At 39.3% G+C, this 19433-nt stretch overlaps 1 protein-coding gene across 1 annotated transcript; it reads left to right on the top strand.

Moving 5' to 3' along the window:
* The first annotated feature begins 13534 nt into the window (after positions 1-13534).
* On the top strand, positions 13535-18931 carry LOC104239418 (monocopper oxidase-like protein SKU5). Its single transcript, XM_009794044.2, has 9 exons — positions 13535-13802; positions 15347-15456; positions 15544-15814; positions 15908-16046; positions 16684-17047; positions 17391-17756; positions 17849-17927; positions 18178-18377; positions 18596-18931. Exons 1-9 carry the CDS (start codon positions 13653-13655, stop codon positions 18702-18704), a joined length of 1788 nt encoding a protein of 595 aa, XP_009792346.1. The 5' UTR covers positions 13535-13652; the 3' UTR covers positions 18705-18931.
* Positions 18932-19433: the final 502 nt, after the last annotated feature.

Raw genomic sequence — 19433 nt, 5'->3', positions numbered from 1 at the left:
AACTCTCACCAGATGCATGATGGAGCCAAACACTGCTTGCTAGGCAAGCCATCTAATCCACGATAACAATAACTAAATCAACAGAAGCTTAATAACCTCAACAATTGTAATACCAAAAAATATATGCGAAAACAACAATAACACAACTACAACCATCCCAAAGATCCGGTATCAATGAATATATGAGCACTATAAAATCTCTAAACACATGGCTAAATCCTAAATACAAACTATCTGAACAATAGAACAATGATAACGGAAATAAATGAAAGAGAACTTCAAGGTCTGTGAACGACATAGCAGCTACCTCGTAGTCTCCATAAGTTGGTACCGGTGCGAACTCTAGCAATCACTACGCCCAGAAGTACCTGAATCTACACATAAAGTGCAGAGTATAGTATGAATATGACCGACACCATGTACTCAATAGGTAAAAAACCTAACCTCGGGCTAAAAGCAGTGACGAGTTCGGGAGAAGGTCAAGGTCCAACATCAATAATTAATAACAACTTATACTATAATAAGGATATTAAAAACAAATAACTCAAAAGATATTATATTTGGCTCGTTCATAATTAAGAGAAATTAGACATGTTTTTCAAGTATAACAGTAAAAGCCCAATACAGATAAAGCATTTTATTTATCAGCTAGCATGAAATACATATCTATGCCTACATATCAAATATATATATATATCAAGTTAATGACATCACAGTGTAATCATCTAGTACACTCACTCTCACACACTCATGGAGCATGGCACAAATGCCCCTCACCATCACACACAATGACACTCACCACTGTATGGGTGCGTGGTACAAATACCCCTCACTAAAGCACATATATACCACTCTTCCTGCACTCACTGTATATCAGACTCCGAATGGGTGGATCCTCGCCCAAGCACTAATAAATAATCAATATAATCATTGCGGCATACAATCCGATCCAAATATTAATTTGTTGCGTCGTGAAATCCGATCCAACATAACTCACAATACGGCTCTATGGCCACATCAGTGATCAACCACTTAAGTCTCAATTGGCTCACATCTCATAGAACTCAGCCCAAACAGTATCACATATAGAAGACAACAACAACATGTGATATAACAAACAAATAATGTACAGAGATTGAGATACATCATGCAGATGAAGGATTATGACTGAGAATATGGCTACAATTAAGGCAAACAGCTCAAATCAGCAAGAATAGCTCTACCATGTCTCAAATACCTATGCACATAGCCAAGACATGATTTTTTAACATGAATTATAGCTTAAATTATCGTTCAAGTATAGAAAACACGGATATAACGAGGCATGAAATCAAACTAGTCTCACAATAGTCTAAAGTCTACCTAGATCATGAATACCCCGATGTACTCACACATGATGTTACATCCCGTACTTTAATATTAGGATTCGTCGAAGTAATAACATATGAGTTGAAAGGGATTAAGGTTATACATGAAGATAGGGATGTAAGACCCTGTAAGTTTGAAGAATTTCAGAACTACTATATATTGGCTTGATATGTATTTTCTTTAAAGTAAACCATTTTCGGTAAAAGTTGATAGATACGATTTTATATGGTTGTGATAAGTTTTAAATTAAATACATGACATGTGCGAGTTTACAAATGAGATTTTATTTATTATAAGAGTAGATAGCATTTTATCATAAGAAAAGTTATCCTTTTTCCGTTTTGAGAATTTGTAGTACAAAAAAAAATTCTTTATTGTAAAGATATAAATTATTTTCTCACAAGAAAAGAAGGTTATCTTTTTATCATTTTAAGAATTAAGCGTTCAAAATTTTTACTCTTTATATGAGATTAGAAAAATTAGAAATTGAGAAAATATATATATTTTTACATGAATATTTTAATAAAATAATAGTGTATGTATTTATTTTATATGGTATCACATGACCATAATAGTAAGTTATATAAAGTGTATTAAAACTGAGTAGTATTTTAAGTAAGTTGAAATAATTCTTAATTATGTGGGTAATTAGTAATTATTCAAAACATTTTGGATAAAAACATAACGTGGCAGCCACATACAATGTATTAGGTGATTCATATACTCACATTACGTGAGTCATATTCATTAAGTGACAACTCGTGTAGTGAAGATATACACACCGTGGTGCATAAGGTGTGAAACCACAAGCAAGCAAATAGAGAAGTAGGCCAAGCATTTCAAGGGTTTGGCGAACTTGATCTTTGCAAGGATAGATGCTTCCCTAAATGAGCATCAAAACTTACAGGTGAGGATAATAAATACTTTACTCCTTTGCTTTAAATTGATAGTGTTCAGATCTTTAATGTTTAAGATGGAAAAAGGTTCAGCTTGAATATTCAGTTATTCAGGTTGAAGAACGTCATTTCACATGAGCTTTATTTTTTTCACTTTCTTTTTATAGTTTTGACAGTTTACCAGAACCTAGATCTTACATGGTCCCATTTTTGCCTAGCTAAAAATATGAGTTCTGTCCTTTGGATGAGAAACAGGAAAACAGATGAATGGACAAGAAGATAGTGGCATGCTAAGTTATAGTTCAATTTCCTGTAGCGTTTGTGACGAAGGAAAGATATGAAAAATTGAAGAACGCATAAACAAATGACTCAATTCATAGAAGTATTAGAAGTGCCTATGTTATTGAATCCCCATATGTCTTATTATTTCATCGTTTGTTTATGGGTCTCAGAAAATACGTAAAATGATTTTATGATATTAATCAGAGGTATAATGGTCTTATGACGTACTGAGAGATTTTGCTATCGTATTTCATATGCATTTTATGCATTTATACATATGCATTGACCCATGACTATATATATGTATATGGGATATGAGAAAAGGTTACGGCGTTATATACGCACCACCACCTGATCAGCTGGTATACGATGATGATGTTGCCCACAATAGCTGAAATATGACTCAGACGACGTTATATACGTGTATATATGTATATGGGAAAAGGTTACAGCGTTATATACCCACCACCACCTGATCAGCTGGTATATGTTGATGATTTGCCCATAGTGGCCGAGATGATATGATGGGATGCCCTCAGAGGCTTGATGATGTTATGTACGTACAGAACTATGCATCACATGACATTCTTGCGCATATGCATGACATTATAAATATTTCATGAATTACAGAGCTATCCAGACTTTCAGGTATATATAATCAGTTTAACGAACCTCCATCATAAGCGAGATTGGCATTCAGCGAAAGATCGGTAAGACTCTATCTCATTCAGAGTGCAGCCGAGTTTATGAGTCACATGTCAGAATTTTGCTACAGACTTATGGGTAGACCGATACCATGTCCCATTTGATGTCAAATAATCTTAGAGGCTTTGTAGACAAAGGTTCATTTTGTATAGTATGTTGGAGGCCTTGACGGCCCATATGTATTCATGTTTTAAGAAAAATGGTTCAGTATTACAGTGTTTTCTACTTACAGTTGTACATTACGAGTTATGGTAATGCTGGCCCATGATAATTACAAAAGGAATGAATGAGTTACAGAGTGGTTCGCTCGGGCCACTACGGCACTAGGTGCCAGCCACGCCTCCCCAAGTTTGGGGCGTGATAAAGTGGTATCAGAGCGAGTCGTGTCCTAGAGAGTCTACAAAGTCGTGCCTAGTAGAGTCTCACTTATGGATGTGTTGCACGCCACATTTATAATTGAGAGGCTATAAGGCATTTAGGAAATATAATAAAATGACAAAACCCCTCGAAATGAAGTATTTAAGTCTTTGTCCAGGCAAATGCATCGTGATCGCGAAGAACAAAATTTCAATTCCACAAAATACCCTACGTGAACGCAGCCCTTGGCTCGTAATCGCGAATCACTAGCTGCCAAGCCAATGCAAACACGGATCTCCCCATGCGATCGTGAAGGCTGAAAACCTAATGCGCCCAACCACTCCCCTTCTATGCGAATGCGGCTCCCTGTACGCGAACGCGAAGGTCACTATTCCTCAAGCTCCACAAACGTGACCTCCCCATTGCGAATGCGTAGAGCAAAACTCACCTGCCACCAAATACCATCCGCGATCGCAACCCTCCTTCTGCGATCATGATAAACAACAAAACACCATAAGATAACTGATGCAAAACAAGGGAAAATGGCCCGAAACCACTCCAGAACACACCCGAGGCCGCTTGGGATCCTATCCAATCATACGGACCGATCCCAAAACATAACATGTATGTTCACTAGGCCTCAAATCACATAAAACAACATCAAAATAACGAATCGCACCTCGATTCAAGCCTAAGAAACTAATGAACTTTCAACTTTCAAAATTCATGCCGAACCATATCAAATCAACTCGGAATAACCTCAAATTTTGCACACAAGTTCCAAATGACACTGCAGAGGTTCTCAACTTGCAACGCCATCAGCTTCATCACCTTCTTCGCCAACATTACCTTCGATACCAGCAACTACTGCATCAGTTCCACCGCTGCAGTCGTTCGAGAGGAGCATGTCCCCCTTCCCCAGTCCCTAGTTCATAGGAATTTGGGACATAACTATTCGGCCCCCTCCGATGATCCCCAAAGAAGGAGGAGTATTTCCCTATCAGTTTCTACCGGATGCCATCTGATGTCCCGGCCGGTGGATTTTGCTAATTATCAAAGCCTCTGACTTTGAAAAAGGATAGGAATAAAATACAGTCTCTCTCGGGAGCGTGTTTGATGAACAATGTCATGCATAACGCATCGGCAGTACGATCTTTGTTCCTTCTGTTGCTCTTTCTAGCTTTGTTATGGCAGGATTTTTAATTTGTACTTCTGTTTTGCAGGATAACTTCCTTGATTCCGAGGGCCTTCAGATATTGATCCTTGATAAAGAGAAACTTACCTACGAACAGAATCAATCATTGGCCGAGCGGGATCAAATTACTGTCTGCCTCTCGGAACTAGAAACATTAGCTGCTAAGGCCGTTGAGTTTGAGGCTCGATTGTAGAAAAGCGAACAAGAGATAGTGACCGTTAGCCTTAGAGGCCTCCCTGTTAAGGGTACAATTTAAATAAGCTAAGGCAAAGTGGGTTGAGGTCAAAAATGCCATTCTTTAGAGGCTGCCTCTACTGAAAGACTGAATAATTTGGAGGTAGCCCTGAACTCTAAAGCTAAAGAAGTTGATGCTGATGAGAAGAAGTATGCCCAATTGGAAGAGATGCATAAGAAAGTCATAGAGCATAATAAAGTTTTTAACTCCACTATCTGTGACCTTGATGTCAGCCTTCGGGATGCTAGATTTGAGCGGGATAACCTTTCGATCGAGGTTGACCATCTTAAAGAAGAACTTCAGAGCCAAGCGGCTTCCCTCATTTTTGAAAAAACATATTCTATGTATAGCATAAGGAGAAAAATCTTGGAAGAGGCCAAACCGGGCGTCATTGACTTTGATGCCGAAATCGCCAAGGCCCGTGAGGTGGAGTCAACTACACAAAGGGGTCTCCCAGTCCAACCTGATGCCACTGACTCTTTTGGTTCTGGTTCTGAGTTCTCGAGAACTAAAGAAGAACCTGAAGGGGATGATGGTGAAGTCCAAGATCTTGAGCCGGCGAAGGATCCGCCTAGTTCTCCTGGGGCTGCAGATACTTCTCTTCCTCCGAATTCCGGTGGTGTGGTAGCTTAGCTTTTTTTTCTTTCCTTTCATTTTTCTTTTCTTTTCCATACTTTTGTACTCGTGCTACTTGGAACGTTTGTTGTGTATAAAAATATTTTTTTAGTTTAAGCATTGTGCAAGTTTTTCTTTTTGCGTCGGGTTATGCGAGGCTTCGGATGCATTTTTCCTCTATAGTATTTGGACTCCGAACATAAGTTATTTTAGAATAAACCCTTTACCGTGAGGTTTTCATAAGAGGTGGCCCTCTTATGTTTATGATACTCTTGAAGAAGACGTCTCTTGTTCATAACGGCACTAGCATTTGAAGTACTTGTTTAACTTTTCAATGATAAAATTAGTTCATCATTCAGACAAGAAACAAGATAAAAATAAAAGAACTTTATTTTATTCCTTCCATTTTCAAAAGTACATAAGCATTCATTGTACTAAAAAGAAATTTTCATTACTTGTAGCTAACTTGTACAACTTGTTTCTACAGGGCTGGCCGCGCTGTCCCCGGTCCTGATGATAGAACTTTGTTCCCAGATTTTGTAGTCCCGGTTGATGTGGCAGTTATTGTTGTACTCTCATAACATTCCCCCTCCCCTCCCCCCTCCTGCAGTGTTTGAATGCGAAGAATGCAAATTTGAATATTGGAAGTCTTGCTCCTTTGAAGATTCCACTAGTGATGGTTGGATAATCTTTAGTTTGATAGCAAACTTCACTTCCCCTTAGGAATTTTGCTTTTGAGCCAAAGATTATCTAACAAGTCCCAGTGGCTTTCACTCGTGAATGGTCGGGTAATCTTTGGCCTGGTAGAAAACTTTACTTCCTGGTAGGAACTTTGCTACCGAGTAAAAGACTATCTAACCGCTTGGTAAGGACTCGTGGTCTACATGCCTTGTCATTTTAAGGTCTTATTTCTTCTGATGAAACTTCCTTCGTAGAATGCTTTCTGTTGCTGCCTCATTGAAAACCTTGCCAGAAAAACCCAATTGGAACAAAAACTGGATGAAGGGAAAAAGAATGCAGCACATACTTTCAAAATAGGATGCTCGTAAACAATAGTACCTTTTGAGGTGTGCCACATTCCAATTGCTCGGCAACTTTACTCCGTCTTGAGTTTTCAATATTATGACCCTTTCCTAGTGAAACTGAAATACGGTAGGGGCCTTCCCACGTTAGACCTAACTTTCCCGCGTTGAGCTCCTGGGCGTTCTGAGTTACTTTCCTTAAAATCAAGTCTCATACTTTGAAATAATGGAGGTTGTCTCTTCGATTGTAATATCTTTCCATTCTCTAATTTTGGGCTTCCATCTTTATATGTGCCAAGCCCCTGCGTTCGTCGAGCAACTTCAATTTGACCAATAATGCTTCGTTGTTTGCTTCTTCGTCCACCCGAAAATATCTCAAGGTAGGTTCCCCTACTTCCACCGAGATCAAAGCTTCTGCTCCATATACAAGAGAGAAAGGAGTCTTCCCCGTGCTTGATTTGGCCATTGTTCGATACGCTCATAGTACTACTGGTAGCTCTTTAGGCCATTTGCCTTTGGCTGCTTCCAATCTCTTTTTGAGATTTTGATAATCACATTATTTGTTGATTCTGCTTGACTGTTTGCACTAGGGTAATAATGTGATCCTATTTATTTTCAAGTCTTCAAGGAATTTTGTGACCTTTGCGCCTATAAATTGTGGTCCGTTGTCGCAGGCTATCTCTTTTGGTATCATGAATCTGCAAATTATATTTTCCCACAAGAAATCTACCACTCCATGCTCGCCGATTTTCTAGTACAAACTTAGGAAAAAGGTCAGTTAAAATCAAAAGAAATCTTACCTTACCGAATGTCGGCGACAGCAGACCGACTATATCCATTCCCCACTTCATGAATGGATGGGCGACAAAATCGAGTGTAGTAGCTCTATCGGTTGATGTACCAGCGGTGCGTTGCATTGATACTTATCGCATTTCTGAGCATAAGCCTTAACGTCTTGTTCTATCCAGGGCCAGTAGTATCTTGCTCTAATTAGCTTTAACACTAAGAAATCTGCGCCCGAGTGATTTCCGTAGATCCCTTCGTGGACTTCTCTAATGATATAGTTAGCTTCGGAAGCTCCCAACCATCGGGCCAACGGGCTTTAGAAAGATCTTATATACAATTGACCTCCCTTGAAGCTGTATCGAGCTTCTTTAGTGCGCATTGCCCGAGATGCCTTGGGATCTTTAGGCAATTTTCCATGTTCGAGATAGTTAATGATCTCATTTCTCTAGTCCTAGACCAAATTGGTCACGTTTACTTCGTAATAGTCGTCTGCGTCCAATACCGAATGCATAAGTTGCACGACTGTACTGGAGTCTGATCCCTTCATTTCCATGGACGATCCTAGATTGGCTAGTGTTGTTGCCTCCATATTTTCTTCTCTCAGGATATGGGTAACTGACCATTCCCTGAACTATGCGGGCAGAGCCTGGACTTTTACTACATATCGTTGCATGTGTTCCTCTTTGGCTTCGAAGATCTCGTAGACCTAATTTACTACCAATTGGGAGTCGCATTTGATTTTTATGACCTCGTAGTTTAGTCCCCGGGCTAGGTCAAGTCCTTCAATCAAAACTTCATACTTTGTTTCATTGTTAGTCCTAGGAACAGTTCTTATGTGTTGCCTTAGGGTTTCCCCGAGAACGTGATTAGTACTACATCGAACCCATGACCCTTTCACATTGGAAGCTTCGTCTGTGAATAAAATCCAAACTTCTGATGTCGATTCTGACACCGTCACTGCTTCTTTGGTAGCCAAAGGTAATAGTCCTGGACTGAAATCGGCCACAAAGTCGGCCAAAACTTGTGACTTAATCGCAATCTTAGGTTTATACTCTAAGTCAAATTCACTCATTTCGACTGCCCACTTGGCCATCCTAGTTGAATGTTCAGGTTTATGAAGGATATTCTGCATGGGAAAAGTGGTCACCACGGCTATCGGATGACATTGGAAATAAGGCCTAAACTTTCGAGCGGAGACTACGAGAGCTAAGGGCAATTTTTTTAGATGTGGGTAGCGCGTTTCTGCTCCCACTAAAATTTTACTAACTTAATAGATAGGAGATTTCGTACCTTCGTCCTCACGAACTAAAACGGAACTTACCACTACATCTGAGACCGCTAAGTAGACCAACAATTGTTTGCCTTCCTTCGATTTTGACTGTAATGGAGGACTCGATAAATACCTTTTCAGATCATTCAGAGCCTGCCGGCATTCCAGAGACCATTCGAAGTTGTTTGAGGAGGGAAGGTGATGACATTTTTCTGAAGACTGGGAAATGAACCTGCTTAAAGCGGCCAGTCTTCTTGTCAACCTTTGAACCTCTTTTACGCTTGATAGCTGGTCAGGGATGTCTTCGATGGATTTGATTTTATCAGGATTAACTTCGATCCCCCTTTGTGACATCAGGAATCCCAAGAACTTACCGGAGCTGACTTCAAATGCACACTTCTCGGGGTTAAGCTTCATGTTGTGCTTCCTTAGGATATCAAAGGTTTCTTGCTGGTTTTTAAGATGGTCACCTGAGTTCAAAGACTTAACTAGCATATCATATATGTAAACTTCCATGGTTTTCCCTATTTACTTTTCAAACATTTTGTTTAAGAGCTGCTGATAAGTGGATCCGACGTTTTTAAAGGCATCATATTATAAGTTCGTTATGAACGAAGTTTTTTCCCAGTCCTCTGGGTTCATCTTGATTTGGTTGTTCCCGGAGTAATCATCGAGGAAACTCATTAACTCATGACCGGCTGTCGCATCAATCATTTGATCAATGTTCGGTAATGGGAACGAGTCTTTTGGCCACACCTTATTTAGATCCTTATAGTCTATGCACATGCAAAATTTATTCTTCTTCTTTGGAACTACTACTACGTTAGCTAGCCAGTCAGGATACTTTACCTCTCAGATTGAACCGATATCGAGCAAACGAGTTACCTCTTCTTTAACAAATTTGTTTCTGACCTCGGCAATAAGATGTTTTTTCTGCCTTACCGGAGGGATGTTAGGATCCAAGCTTAGTTTGTGCACTGCCACTTCTGGTGGAATACCTATCATATCCGCGTGTGACCACATAAATCAATCAATATTAATTTTAAGAAATTCGATAAATCCAGACCTAAGCTCGGGGTTTAGTCTTGTCCCTAAGTGGAACTTCCTCTCCAAGAGCTTTTCGAACAACAGGACTTGATCAAGTTCTTCCGCTGTGGACTTTGTTGTGTCTGTTTCATCCGGTACCTGGAAATATCTTGGTACCTGATAGGACTCTAACGACTACTCCCTCTGGTTGACTTCTCTCGACTCGGGAGCAGGCGTCGATTCCTGTAATTGCTATGCTTCATGCTTCTTCCCTTTGCTATTGGAACTAAGATTGTGTTCATCTCCCTTATTGTTGATTGGTCACCTTTTATTTGTTTAATTCCCTCGGGAGTTGGGAATTTCAGTAATTGATGATATGTTGATGGCACAACCTTCATCTCGTGCAACCATGGTCCCCCTAGAATAATATTGTAGCCCATATCGCCATCTACTACTTCAAAGAGGGTCGTCTCCATTACCCCCTCGACGTTCGTGGGCAACAAAATCTCTTTTGGGTAGTCACGCTTGCCAAATTGAACCCAACGAAGAGTTTTATGGTCGGAATGATACTTTCGGTCAGCTTGGCTTGCTCCAGCACTCCCCACTGGATAATGTTGGCCAAACTTCATGCGTCCACCAAAACATGTTTAGTTTTAAAATCTAACACATTAAGAGAGATTACCAAGGGATCATTGTGCGGCAGCAGTAGTCCATCTGCGTCTTCCTCTGTGAAAGTAATGTCATCCTCCGTGACTTCCCGTAGTCTCTTATTGTGGGTTACTGATACCTTCATCTTTTTCCCGCCGAAAATGTCACACCATTAATCTTGTTCCCCCAAAAATCATGTTCGTCATCAGACAAGGAGGATCTTCTCCTGCTTTCGAAGGTTCCGCGTTATCATGATTGCGGTCGTAGTTGTTTTTAGCCTGTTGCTTAAGAATTCTCTAAGATGGTCGTTTTTCAACAATGTCACCACCTCGTCACGAAAATGTCTGCAGTCCGATGACTGTTGGTCCCATGGTATTCGCACCACAAATTAGGATCCCTTTGAATAGGATCGAATCTCATTGGTTTTGAGAATCGTGATTCCTTAATTTTCCTCATAGCTGACACTAGTTCCACTATGTTGACGTTGAAGTTGTATTCGGATAACCTGGGGTAGGAAGAATCGTGGGAACCTACTACCTCCTTGTCCTGCAATGATTTGTTATTCCGGCCGCGATCAGCTCTCCTTTCAGAAGCGAATCTATCTGCCGACCAGAATCCTCTACCGCATCCTTCGGCACTTTCATAGAGCAAAAATCGACCTCTTGAAGACCGTCGATCTGTGTAAAAATTATCCTTTGATTTCTCCTTATTCTTCTCCCGGTCCTGGTCCCGACCCTTGGTTGATGCCGGGAAATCGAGTTGATCAACCTCAATTCTTATCTTTCACTCGTATTGGTTGCCTATGTTGTTGCCTGAAACTCGAGCAAACTTTCTTTCAATTTTTGAGAAGCATTTAAACTTCTCGGATTCAGTCCTTTAGTGAATGCTTCAGCTGCCCATTCGTTCGGTACGGTCGGTAGAAACTTCCTTTCTTTCTATATTCTGGTCACGAACTCCCATAGAAATTCGGACTCTCCTTGTGCAATCCTAAATATGTCGGCCTTTCGAGCATGTACCTTTCTGGCCCCAGCATGTGCCTTGATAAAAGAATCCGCAAGCATCTCGAAGGAATCTATTGAGTGCTCGGGCAAGAGCGAATACCATGTTAGGTCCCCCTTCGTGAGTGTCTCTATGAATTTCTTCAGTAAGACTGTCTCAATCTCGTGCGGAGCTAAATCGTTCCCCTTCACCGCCTATGTATAAGTGGTGATGTGCTCTTGAGGATCTAAAGTTTTGTCATACTTCGGCACGTCTAGCATTTTGAACCGCTTCAGAATTAAGTCTGGTATCGCGCTTGATTTGAATGGCAACTAGGTGTATTCCTTTGAGTCCGGTCCTTTCAACACTAGTGGTGTACCCGAAATTTGATCCATTTGGGCGTTTATTTCCCCCATAAACTGCATGAGTTCGATTTAACACGGTCATTCTCATTGTTGTTACCGGATCCGCTATCGTCCCCCCCAGTAGTGTCGAAGCTGACTTCGCCCATCGGGGTGTTATTGTCGACCCTCTGTGTTGTTTGGTTTGCGGGAGCACCGGGAGGAATTGGACCTCATCCATTCGCGTTGTTGGAAGCACCCGACAACGCCTGCCTCAACTCCGTCATGACCTGATCCCATCGTGAGAGGTGGCCCATAATGGCTTTTTGTTGCTCCCTCAGGATCCTTACTGTTTCAACAATGTGCTCTTATTCGGCATCACTAGGAGTTGCCTCTCGAACATGTCGTGGATATTGCCCGCCATGGACCGTCATGGCCTCATCCTCCTCATTATGGGTATCACTGATTGAATCTTCGTGCTGAGGCTGATTTTCTTGGGCCTCAACGTTGTGCGAGATGTTGACATCGTTATCTGCCAAGTTCTATGATTTTGCTAAGAACAAGGAATCAAACAAGTTAGTAATAAATACAAGGATCAACTCAATTACAAAACTATCTAAGCCCCGCGGTGGGCGCCAAACTGTTTACCCGTAAAATGATATAGTTGAATTTATGCATGGTTTATTGACAAGCGAATCAATTTGATCCTAAAATGATAAATAAATTAAACAAGAATGTAAGACTTAGCGTTGAAATCGAGATAAGACAACAGAAATATTGGTTCCGGAAGCAGAGCTTCTTGAGGCAGTAGTAATGATATTAATAAGCAAGAAGATAAAATATTATTGAGGTTTGAACAATATTTAGCATAAACTTATCAGAATATTATCCCTCTATCATGGTTGTTGGAATCCCTATTTATAGTGGTACCTACGGAACAAGGTCCTAGGATCAAGCCCCTCTTAAATGATAATTATGGGAGCCATTGAAGAATGTGTAACGGCAAGCTATGAATGCCATATTTTCTATAACGGATTATATATTTAATACTGTCGAATATTCCTCATTGAATGTTATCGGGTGATAGCCAATCTTTCCTTGCCCTGCCTCATTTGCTGTTTACCCTGTCTTGCCCCGCCCTGCCCCCATCTTAATCTTTTCCTGTCCTGCACCATTTAGTATTTACACTGCTCCGCTCCGCCGCCTGCCCCACTTGCCATCCCTATTGTTAAATTGATTCGTTTCCAAACCATTCAAATTTAATCAAATTCGTTCTTTGCCGGTTAAATCCATTTAACTCGAAGGACAAAAAAACCAGAGCTAAAAAGCATAGCCTTAAAACTCAAACTTTTTGTCTACTAAATCTTTTTATATGGAGTAAGCAATTTCTATAGAACATGTAGGAGTGTATTGGTGACATCAAATAATCAGTGAAACTTGGGGTAGTAAAATGTTTTCCTCTTTAGGAAAAGTCATTCAAAGGAGAGTTGGTACCTTTTTTGAAAATCCTTTGCTAAAGTACTTGGACTTCCTTTTGGCGTTTGAAATTTGAAGGGGAGAATCACAAATTAGAAGTTCAAAAATCTTATCAGCCATTCAATATTTTTTGTCAAATTTGTCCATTTCATATTCCAGATTCCAAGAAATAAAAGGTGGGGCCCTAACATTACCCCTTTCAGACATCCAAGCTGTCTTCCTCAAAACCTCAGGCTACCACCACATGTGCTTTTCTCCATAGTCCACACTCACAGTGTCTGCACTTTATTGTGCACTCAACAAAATCACACTGAAACCAGAAGAAGCAAATTCTAAAGTGACAATTCAAGATCCCAAAGCTACGGTTGCCCCCATTTCTTTCTATTTCTTCACATTGCATTACAACGACAATTACCAGATAACAAGAAAGCTACGGTTGGAGTCGCAATCAAATGTTCTCTGGATTACCAAATTATTTCTGTCTCTTTTTCTTGAGTTTGCTTCTCTGCTTGATAACAATTTGTTTAGCGGGAGACCCTTATATATATTATGACTGGACTGTTTCCTACATCACAGCTTCTCCTCTTGGAGTTAAGCAGCAGGTTCTTTCTCTGATCTTGATTCTACCCATATGTTGTTTCTGCTTAAAAATCAGATCTTTACTTCTCAATAAGCTTCTAATTTACTACTACAATATTTAGTTTTGTTACTCTGTTTCCGTCGTTTCTACGCGTAATGCTTGAATTCATTCTTGGGGTGGAGGGGACTTGAATTTTTTCCTTCAATTAGAGTGCAAATCCCAGCTTTAACATGTATACAACTTTCACTATTTCAAGCCAGGGTCTTCTATATAAAAAAATGGATGGGTTAAATGGGAAATTTTTACCGTCTAATCGAAGGCTTTGGTTGCATTGTAACTTGGGTTCTGCTGAACAGATGCAAATAGTGTATTTTGCAAGAGTAAAATGTACTGATATGTTTATACGGATGTTCATTTGGCCATAAAGGGCAACATAATAGTGTATGTTGAAAATTTGATCATCTAATATATAGACAAAAAAATTTGACCTTTATCCATAGTGTAAGGAGTGCATAGTAAAATTTGATCTTATATACAGAGGCATATCCATGATTTAAACTTTATGGGTTCAATATTTAAGGTTCTTAACATTAAACTTATTACTCCGGGTTCAGACCTACTACTTGTTGCAATTTTAATGAATTTTTATATATAAATTTATATTCCGCATTGAAAGTACTGGGTTCATGCTATAAGGCCGCATATGCCTTTGCATATATATAGACAATATAATTTTCTGGCGAAGGGGTTCGGTTGAACCTCTTACAACCTCCTAGCTCCGCCCATGGGTTTGAAGGACCGTCTTCAACTTCAGGACTGAATCGCGCCATTTCATACTTTGAAGTCCTTAAAGTTGTTGAGTCGGAACCATACCTGTGACCTACGACTTTTACTTCGTATTGTTTATCAGCTCGATTACTATATTAAATATGCCTTAATGCTAGTTGGAAATTTTGGGGTTGGAAGAATTGGAAACGAATTTTCCTGCCGCTTGACTTCGAAGAACATCCTAGGGGTTCTTTGGGGGATCAGTTACCAGTTACTCCTTCCTGAAAGACCTATGTTTCTATTCTTTATCAATATCTAATTCCAATTTATATGTGCTGCTATAGTAGCATGTGCAAATCTTTTTTTCTTACCATTTTTGACTGTCATGAGCGGTGACACGTTGTAAGGAACTGTTTGGCTGATCCGCAAGTACTAGTTTTATTTTCCCGGTCTGTCTACTTTCCAACATGTTGTCTCAACAATCTATGGCTTGAAGACTAAATATGGGATTGTAGTGGATGTTTTTCAACAACTCATATCTTGCTTCAAATTACTATGTCAATCACGTTCCAACAAGTAGGCTCAGAACACTTTGGTTGACCTCTTTTGCCCCACTCTTCATAACCTGTCTTATACTCTGGTCTTTCCCTTGTCTGATTCCTTATTCTTGGACACAGTTATGAAATCAACATTAAATCTTTTTCTTTAGGAGTATTGACTACACCAAATTTCAAGAATCATCTTTACTCTTCAAGTAACAACATTATTGGTGATATATGAAGATTTATATCTTTTCAGGTGATTGGAATAAACGGTCAATTTCCAGGACCCATTCTCAATGTCACTACGAACTGGAATGTGGTTGTCAATGTCAAAAATGATCTTGATGAGCCTATGCTTCTTACATGGTAAATCATAAAATCCACTATGATAAATTTATAGGGATGTACAAGGCTAAATGCTGTGATGAACATAAATATGATAATTAAGTGCAGGAATGGCATCCAGCAGAGAAAGGATTCATGGCAAGATGGTGTATCTGGCACAAATTGTCCCATTCCTGCTGGCTGGAATTGGACATATGAGTTTCAGGTTAAAGACCAGATTGGCAGTTTCTTTTATTTCCCTTCCCTAAGTTTCCAGAGAGCTGCTGGTGGATATGGAGGGATCACTATAAACAACAGAAAGATCATTTCTCTGCCGTTTGCAACACCAGATGGGGACATCACACTCTTTATTAGTGACTGGTTTATAAAGAGTCATAAGGTTAGTTGCAAACTTCAACTGGTCAGCCCCTTTTTTGTTGAAAGTAGATCCTTGAAAAATTAATGGCTCACTATAAATGCTTTGTGGCGTTAGGAACTCAGACAAGACATTGAAAACGGAGTTAGCCTTCGAGCTCCTGACAGTATACTATTCAATGGGCTAGGTCCTTACCGTTACGATAATGCGCTTGTATCAGGTGGTATAGCCTACCTGTCAGTGCATGTAGAACCAGGTAATTATATTCTTTTTCTCGTTGGGGTTTTATCGGTATGGTTCCAGTACATCGCCAAATTTTAATACCTTTTACATCATTCAATTCCATTGCATGGTATTTTGGTTCAAGCTTAAACAAGTATTATGATGGAGGATTATTTGAAGTGCATTATAAAGGTTGAACTCTCAGATGCTGCTGTCATTCTCGTTGCTGGAGCTTTATGGCTTTTCTTAGATTACTAAACAAAAATATGTTGCTTTGGATTTAGCAGGGCTGTTAAATTTCACTTCTACATTTAATCGATCTTAAGGAATACTTTGCCTAATAATCATTTTGACCTAAAAACATGCATCTTTACTCAAGTTTGAGCTTATGTGCACAAGGCTTCATTTACATTTGAGGATCACAGTTTGGGGGGAATCCTTGATAAGAAACCGAGTCAATTGACTGTAATTTTTTTTGCACGAGAGACCTTGTACTTGAATCAAGTGAGAGGGTTTGAAAAAGTCCTCTTGTTTTGACCATGTGTATGTACTGAATGGTGTCACTTTGTAGCTCATTGGGGAGTAATGTAATACCGACTCAAAATTTTCATTCAGTTATATACACGCAATCCTTTTTATCAAAAATGTCTTTTGCCATATGTATATGACAGGCAAAACATATCGCCTACGAGTACACAACGTTGGTGTTTCAACTAGCTTGAATTTCAGAATTCAAAACCATAACCTTCTTCTTGTGGAGACTGAAGGTTCATACACAGTACAACAGAACTACACAAGCTTGGATATCCACGTCGGTCAGTCGTACTCATTCCTGGTCACACTGGATCAAAATGCAAGCAGTGATTATTACATTGTTGCGAGTCCGCGCTTTGTTAATTCCTCTGGTTGGTCGAAGTCGGTAGGAGTTGCTGTCTTGCATTACTCAAATTCACAAGGACCTGCTTCAGGCCCTCTTCCAGACCCTCCTAATGAATCTGACACATTTTTCTCAATGAGTCAAGCGAGATCCATAAGGTTGTAGAGTTTAGTAGTTATTCTTTGTTAAATTATGTGATCTCCCCAAGTTAATTGTGTGCATCATTACTTATCAAAAATGTGTATCATCAGCTACTATTTAATTTGTCAACTTGTGTTACTGAAAGTAGGGATAAACCATACTTTGTCCCCTCTACCCTCCTACCCCCTAAAGTATAAAAAAGATAAAGAAATATGTTAGCTTTAATGTCAGAAGGAAGGTTGTGTAGTCTTGATCACTATGTAGCCATATCTGCTCTTTGCTCTACTTTAAGATTTAAGTGTGAGGTTCTCGATTTTCAAGCATCTGTTGCTAACTTTTATTGTATTAATCAATCTGCAGATGGAATGTTTCTGCTAGTGCTGCACGGCCAAACCCCCAAGGATCCTTCAGATATGGCGAAATCACAGTGACTGATGTCTTTGTCCTTCATAATAGGCCTGCAGAGCTAATAGAGGGGAAGCCGCGCACTACTCTCAGTGGTATTTCATACTTAGCGCCATCAACACCTCTAAAACTTGCTCAGCAATTTAACGTCCCAGGTGTTTTCAAGCTGGACTTCCCCAATAAAATGATGAACAGGCCAGCAAAAGTTGATACGTCCATAATTAATGGTACTTACAAAGCATTCGTGGAAATTATATTCCAAAATAATGATACAACTGTTCAGAGCTATCATCTGGACGGCTATGCCTTTTTTGTTGTCGGGTGAGTAGTTATTTTCATACGGTTGCTCTTTATCGCTAGTTTTCAGTTTGGAATCAGACATTTGAACTTTTTGTTCTAAAAATTGACAATAGTATGGACTACGGGCTTTGGACAGAGAATAGTAGAAGCACCTACAACAAATGGGATGGTGTTGCTCGATGCACTACCCAGGTAAAAATTCTGTCTACTTTCTTCTTAGGGCTCCTACAACATCTTGTTGAACAGATATTGCTCAAATAGGTCCATTGTTTCCAATTAATACGTCACCCATAAATATTTTCATAATGATTTATCCCAAGATGCTAATTGCTCCTAAGCATACGAAGATGAAAATACTTGTCCTTTTAGAGTCAAAAGTAAGTATTGGTCGCACCTCATTGTCTTCCTTTTGTAAACGAAAGGATATTTTTCTCTCTTACAGGTGTTTCCAGGTGCTTGGACTGCCATTTTAGTCTTCCTAGACAATGACGGCATTTGGAATTTACGTGCTCAAAACCTCGACTCGTGGTACCTTGGCCAAGAAACTTATATTAGTGTTGTGAATCCGGAGACCACAGATAAAAATGATGTTCCACTTCCAGCAAACGTCATCTATTGTGGTGCACTGTCACCTTTACAGAAGTAAGTTATCTCCTCCTATTGCTACACTTCTTATTATACCTTAGCCAGTTTTTTTCCTCAGTTCTTTACTGAATCTTTCCTAGAAACTTGTCTTTCCACAGGAAAAGAAGAGTTTTCCTGAGTATTTCAGAATAGAGTGAATGTTAGTTGTCTGTAGGGAAAATATAAGTTTTTGTCGTCGCAGTTATTAAGCACTCATAAATCTCTCACTTGTGCAGGGACCAAGCTCACAGAGTAAATTTCTCTGGTGCACCATCATTGAAAAAACCAATCAAATTGATATTTGTAGCATTTGTTCTAGCTCTAATTGGAAGTTTTATGAGGTAGCAAATTCAAACGAAAGTGCAGCAGAAAAGTATGGTAGTTGGAAAATGCCACTGAATTACTATTTGGGCTAGCTGGTTTTTTTTTTTTTTTTTTTTTTGGCTTGTACTAATATGTAATTATAGTTGAACCCTATATTTAGGTACCTCCACTTCAACTGTGAATTAATTTTTTTTATTCTTGTATGGTTTAATTATAGTCAAAATTGTTATAGAACATTATTCTTGGCATCTTAGACATGAGACGCATGTCTTTTTATTTATTTTTATAAAAAAAATTGGGAAGGGCAAAGGGGACAGCGGAAGTAGAATTCACACATGTTGTGTGCTAAACTTCTATGATGCCATGGAACTGAATGCTCGGATGCATGTTTTCACATTTGAACTAACACATTGATCAAGAGAAACAATTTGAGTTATTGGGACTGATAAAAGATATACGTCACAATTTGATTTGTTTTAATAAAGTTGTAGCCCTATGTATTCTATTCAAAATAAGGTCAAGAGAGGAGATTCCAGAAAATGTATAACATCATAGCTAAAAATTAAACCCATGTCAAGGGGAGTTCATTGATAGGTAGCCTGCCACTACTTATCTCCATGGTAATGAACGAAGGCAACCATACTTACTTATAAACAATGGTCATTACAAGTAATGTTTTGGAGTTTGCCGAATAAATTTGAAGCACCATAGTTATTAGTGATTTCTCTTGGGTTGTCTAACATAAAAGTA

This window comes from Nicotiana sylvestris, chromosome 9 (assembly GCF_000393655.2).
Source record: "Nicotiana sylvestris chromosome 9, ASM39365v2, whole genome shotgun sequence".
Taxonomy (NCBI): domain Eukaryota; kingdom Viridiplantae; phylum Streptophyta; class Magnoliopsida; order Solanales; family Solanaceae; genus Nicotiana; species Nicotiana sylvestris.
The sequence above is the reverse complement of the archived record's forward strand: the minus strand, read 5'-3'. Positions and strand labels throughout refer to the sequence as shown.